General features: G+C 40.8%; 2 protein-coding genes across 7 annotated transcripts in view; one reads left to right on the top strand and one right to left on the bottom strand.

The window, feature by feature from the left end:
* Positions 1 to 6,000, top strand: part of LOC147626487 (uncharacterized) — a 376,917-nt gene that overhangs the window by 196,978 nt on the left and 173,939 nt on the right. The window lies entirely within an intron of this gene.
* LOC147626488 (uncharacterized) overlaps positions 1 to 6,000 on the bottom strand; it is a 235,916-nt gene that overhangs the window by 147,943 nt on the left and 81,973 nt on the right. Inside the window, exons 4-5 of one of the 2 annotated variants that reach the window (XM_086816559.1) lie at positions 3,901 to 4,002; positions 3,720 to 3,815 (exon numbers count right to left, since the gene is read on the bottom strand). In XM_086816559.1, the coding sequence (XP_086672685.1) occupies positions 3,720 to 3,815; positions 3,901 to 4,002 (198 nt within the window). Of the gene's footprint in view, positions 1 to 3,719; positions 3,821 to 3,855; positions 4,209 to 6,000 lie in introns of those variants that run through there. The other variant, XM_086816560.1, reaches the window with a different exon arrangement.

Genomic DNA, 6,000 nt, shown 5'->3' with positions numbered 1-6,000 from the left:
ATAGGCAAAGAGCACGAAAAAGATCCACCCAGACCTTACTTGGGGTAATTTTGGTTCTGACCAAGATAGTGTACTTTGCTCTTGGATACTTGCATGAATCGCCAGCACCTTGGGATGTTCCCCCAGGCGCTGAGATAGAAAGCAAAGTCCTGCCAAGAACGAGTCGTGGTGTCAAGACTCAAGCTGAAAAGAAAAAGCAAGATAAGAAGAGGAAACGAAAATAAGCTCAGGCAACACGCCCTACAACCCGATCTCGAGCAGGCAAGAAAAGCTCAAACGAGCAATTTGAAGATGTGCCAACTACCCCACCCTCTGATTGGGAACATGACGATGATCTACTAATACAGTATTTTCACTAAAAATTCAATGCTTCTCTTATTAAAATGATTTAAACCATGAGGTTCATTATGTTGATGCATTCTAACCTAATTCAACTCTGTTTTGTACTCTTATGAATCTAGCATCATTAATTTTTTAAATTAAGCCACATAGTCCCTAATTTTTGTTTGTGTTATTTTTATTTCTTGATTTTCTCCTAATTTTAAAGTAACCAAACATTAAATTTTAAGAAGTTGGTACTAAAGGGGCTCCATTTCAATCATTTCATTGCAATCATCAACAGTCCACAACTAGAGGAGAGAGAAGAGAGGGCAAGGGAAGAGAGGTACGGCATTGCGATGGAGGGAAGAGAGGAGGAGAAAGAGCAGGCGATCAAGGAGAGAGACAATAGAGGAGAGAAAGAGGGGGAGAGAATGTTTTGTCAATGGCATTGATAAATAATGGCATTGATAAATAAAGGACACCCCTAAGGATATGTGAATAGACACAATAATAGTGGATTGAAAATCATGATCACAATACTTTCTTTTTTGTTTGGACAGCTCTGAGTCATGTGTTTGATTACAACCTTTCTCATACAAGGTTGCACGCATGCATATGCTGCAGTTGTGAATAAGATAGCAAGAAGGATCTGCAAGGATTCATTGGTTAGCCGTGTTTGATTACCACCTTTCTCATACAGTGCTGCATGCATGTGTGTGTGTGAGAGAGAGAGAGAGCGAGAGAGAGAGAGAGAAGAGAGAGAGACTGTGTGTGAGTGGTTTCCTTTGCTGCAGCTGTGAATAAGATAGATTGTAAATATCAAATGTGTGTAGTGCGAACATGTGTGCACACTCACTATTTTTGAACAAAGGCTAATGATATTTATCAAATGCCAGGTACGAGGGTCACAAAAAGCTTTGAGATTGATGAAAGCTAAATGTTTACATGAAGTACAACTTTCAAATTTTAGAATTACTGTATGATAGGGTGGTGGGCCTGGACAAGCAGTGGTAGGGGGAGGCACTCAATGTGAGGGGCATATGGGTAGTGAATTGGCAACAACAGCGACATGCAAAAGAGTTCGCACTCACATGCACCCCCTGCACACACAGTTTCACAGACAGAGTTACTCATCCGATACAATCTGAACCTTTCTGGCAAAAAAAAACAGCCACATGCACATACTCCCTTCATGAGGCAATCACAAAGACGCATAGATGAGATGCATATAGACCATAGGCATTCCTGGATACTTGACATCTGATACTCGACATTTAGCCATTGGCTTTTTAGCCTACCTGACCAGTCATTCCAACCATTTCAATTGCGTGAGTGACATTCCACCATCTAAGATGCCATGAGTTGGCAAGACTCGCGACTTTTCTATCAACCAATACAGTTGATTCACATATTAAACAAATCCGCATTCCATGGACAAGTTAAGTCCCATTCAACAAATCCAAATTCCATAATACATCAATTTCAAATGACAAAAGTATGAAGGCTGGTGACAGTAATCTCTTAAGGACGTTTAAGGTGATTCAAAATTCTGAATATACAACCACAACCAGACACTGATGTTAAATGAGCTTGTCTTTTACCAAAACCTACACCACACTACCTGGATCGAGCCCACGAACTATTTTTTACTAGCAACAAAAAGATCCCTACATTGTTGTCTTAAAAGGTAAAATATAAATGTACAGTAATATTTCAAACATGTCAAAAGCTAAAAACAGGTCAAACATACTCCCGTCAAGAAGTTGATATGTCGTAGACAAGTGGGCTCTATATCATATATCAAGCAACCACATGCAATGTTTGGAGTGCAACTCGGCTATGTGATAAAATATGTTTGGGTAGCCTTCTAGGACTGCTGCAATTAGCTCTTCCGTTGCTGATTCAAGACCTTTGAAGGCTGGTGAAATAATTGCTGCTCCACCCAAATCATCCGTCGAAAGCCCATAGTATTCTTTGGCTGCAATCAGCCCACGCTCAACCTGCACAAACTTGTACAGAAGCTTTGAGGAGGCACAAAGTGATGACTGTTGAAGTACCTTAAAATCTGTAGCCTCTTTACACAGAAATTCTGATTGTGTGACCTCTCCTATGGCTACCTGTGAGAACTGTCGATTCACCTTTGTCTTGCTTGGAGAGGTATATTTTGCTTCTTTCCTTCGCAGCTTTACAAGCACATCAATCTCAACAAACCAAGGTGTTTTCCGGATTCTCTTTCCAGATTTGAGGCAAAGCACAGCAACGTCTTCCAAAGCTCTCGGTGATGCATTCGGTATGACTTTTGAGAAAATGGGTCTCAAACTTTTGCAGCCAAATGTCTCCTCCAAAAAGAGAGAGAAGCTCGATCTACAAGAGCGTTCAAATGAACCTGATAGGGAAAGATTTAACCTCTTCAACTCGGCTTGCACACCTTCAGCCTCTTTTAATAACTTATCTTGCACATCTTTGACAGTTTTGACTTCATCTCTCACAGTTTTGACTTCATCTTTGACAGTTTTGACTTCATCTCTCACAATTTTGACTAGCTCATCTTTAACACCTTTGATTTGTTGTTCAAGCCCTGTTCTAAAACTGCTTAGATCACTCCTAACCTGTATGATGAGATCTAATGTAGTATAGGTCTTGCCCTTTTCAATAGTAGACCAATCTCCCCCTGAATTTGTTGTTGCTGCACCTACTTCTCCCTCTGAATTTACTGTTGCTGCACCTGAATCAGTGTTCAAGAAAAACCGACCTTTAATGTATTTTTTCAAGGCAATTTTTGCAATTTATGGAAAATTTTAAAGGCTTTTCCTTTTTTTTAAAGGAGGAAAAATCCAAATAGTTCTTTATTTTCAAGGCAAGGGTGATATCCACCCTTAATTTACTGGCGGGCTTGGGAAAAATACATCCTTTAAAAATTACACACAAACACACACACACGCGCGCACACACACACATACACACACTCACACACACATGTATGTATGTATGTATGTATGTGCAAGTATGTATGCAGGTATGTAGGTACGTATGTATGTATGTATGTATGTATGTATGTATTTACGTATGTAGGTATGTATGTAGGTATGTATGTAGGTAGGTAGGTACGTAGGTAGGTATGTACGTAGGTATGTATGTATGTACGTACGTACGTACTAGGTATTTATATATATATATATATATATATATATATATATATATATATAATCTTGTAAATTTGTGTAATATTTCGGGAATGCAATGCAGGAATGCAAGACAAACTAAGCTACACTTGGAAAAAACCGAAGAAAAATTTGTAATGTCTTTTTCAAACCGGCTAAATTTGGGAAAAACCGGATTGAATTTAGAGTAGGGGGTTTTTCCATTGGTTTAAATAATAGTTTTTTGTGAACACTGACCTGAATCTGTTTTCGATGTTGTTGCTGCAACTAAATCTGCTCCTGAATTTACTGTTGTTGCACCTGCATCTGTTTTTGATGTTGCTGCACCTGAATCTGCACATTTTGACATCGAATGTAAGAAATCCAAATTTTATATTGAAACAAAATTTGCATTCATAATGCCATATCAAGACATCACCTGGAGTCTTTTCGTCTCCTCTTGCTGCAATCTTTTCGTCGCTTGTAGCAGGTGTTGCTACATCACCTGGTACCGTTTTGTTTTGTAGCGGGTCATCTCCTCCTGAATATATACGTACGTAAAGGTAGAGAAGACACAATGTTTACTAAAACTTAAAGACATTGAATGTCACAATCAAATTTTTACATTGAAACAATATTTGCATTCATAATGCCATATCAAGACATTGAAATCAACATATTTATGTACTCTTGCTTGACCTCGCCCCTCCGAGCGCACTGTTCCATCGCGCCCAACTCCTGCACCCTCTCCCCCCCTGGTTTTTTTCACCTACTCGGCCCCCCTTCTTTGCATCATCCTTCCCCACCTTTGTGCTTAATCAAGCTGCCTCCCTCCTCTGTCCCACGCTGCTACTTGCTGCTTCACCTCGCCCCTCTCCTTCGAGCCCATTGTTCCATCGCACAAGATCCCTCCACCCTCTCGCACCCCCTGGTTTTTTGCACCCAATCGATCCCCCTTTATTTGCACCGTCCTTCCTCACCTTTGCGTTTAATCAAGCTGCCCCCCTCCTCTGTCCCACCCTCGCACTCTCCTCTTCTTCTTGAGCTGCTAAAGCTTTTCAAAGTCAAAGAGACCATGCCTTCTTTACTTGCAAGAAAATCAGGTGGTTGCTTAACATAAACCTTTTCTTGGAGATCATCACTAAGGAAAGCACACTTCACGGAGTCACTCGCTGTTGTGGCTCGCCCCACCCCCCGTTCTCTCTTTGTCACGGTTCCAACCCCCACCCTCTTTCTCTATGTCGCCCCCCCCGCCCCCCGCTCTCTCTCTCTCTCTCTCTCTTTGGAGTAACCAGGGCTGTATTAAGTCATACTGTCATCCCATAGGCTGCCAAAAGGCCTAGCGCTATGGGCAGTACCAAAAACCTATATACCAAAATATAAACTCAGGGAGGCTGATGAGAGGCATGGAGCAGAAGCCAATGCGGTACCGCATAATGCCATACCATTGAACCCCTATCCATATGAAAGAACTGTGGGGAACTCCCCCAAGTACGAAGAAAGTCAAATCTTCTCTGCTCTGCAGCCCTAGAGGCACCCTATGAAGCATCCCACTAACTACGCAGAGTATGAATCAACTCAGACCAAATGACGCACAAGGTGTCAGCGGAGGTCGAATGCTCATCACTGAGAACATACATACATACCTACATACATACCTACATACGTAAATACATACATACATACATACATACATACGTACGTACCTACATACCTGCATACATACTTGCACATACATACATACATACATACATGTGTGTGTGAGTGTGTGTGTGCGCGCGCGTGTGTGTGTGTTTGTGTGTAATTTTTAAAGGATGTATTTTTCCCAAGCCCGCCAGTAAATTAAGGGTGGATATCACCCTTGCCTTGAAAATAAAGAACTATTTGGATTTTTCCTCCTTTAAAAAAAAGGAAAAGCCTTTAAAATTTTCCATAAATTGCAAAAATTACCTTGAAAAAATACATTAAAGGTCGGTTTTTCTTGAACACTGATTCAGGTGCAGCAACAGTAAATTCAGAGGGAGAAGTAGGTGCAGCAACAACAAATTCAGGGGGAGATTGGTCTACTATTGAAAAGGGCAAGACCTATACTACATTAGATCTCATCATACAGGTTAGGAGTGATCTAAGCAGTTTTAGAACAGGGCTTGAACAACAAATCAAAGGTGTTAAAGATGAGCTAGTCAAAATTGTGAGAGATGAAGTCAAAACTGTCAAAGATGAAGTCAAAACTGTGAGAGATGAAGTCAAAACTGTCAAAGATGTGCAAGATAAGTTATTAAAAGAGGCTGAAGGTGTGCAAGCCGAGTTGAAGAGGTTAAATCTTTCCCTATCAGGTTCATTTGAACGCTCTTGTAGATCAAGCTTCTCTCTCTTTTTGGAGGAGACATTTGGCTGCAAAAGTTTGAGACCCATTTTCTCAAAAGTCATACCGAATGCATCACCGAGAGCTTTGGAAGACGTTGCTGTGCTTTGCCTCAAATCTGGAAAGAGAATCCGGAAAACACCTTGGTTTGTTGAGATTGATGTGCTTGTAAAG

This window comes from Cibotium barometz, chromosome 22 (assembly GCF_041138505.1).
Source record: "Cibotium barometz isolate CiBa-2024 chromosome 22, ASM4113850v1, whole genome shotgun sequence".
In the NCBI taxonomy this organism is placed as follows: domain Eukaryota; kingdom Viridiplantae; phylum Streptophyta; class Polypodiopsida; order Cyatheales; family Cibotiaceae; genus Cibotium; species Cibotium barometz.
This window is presented reverse-complemented; position numbering and strand designations above follow the sequence as displayed.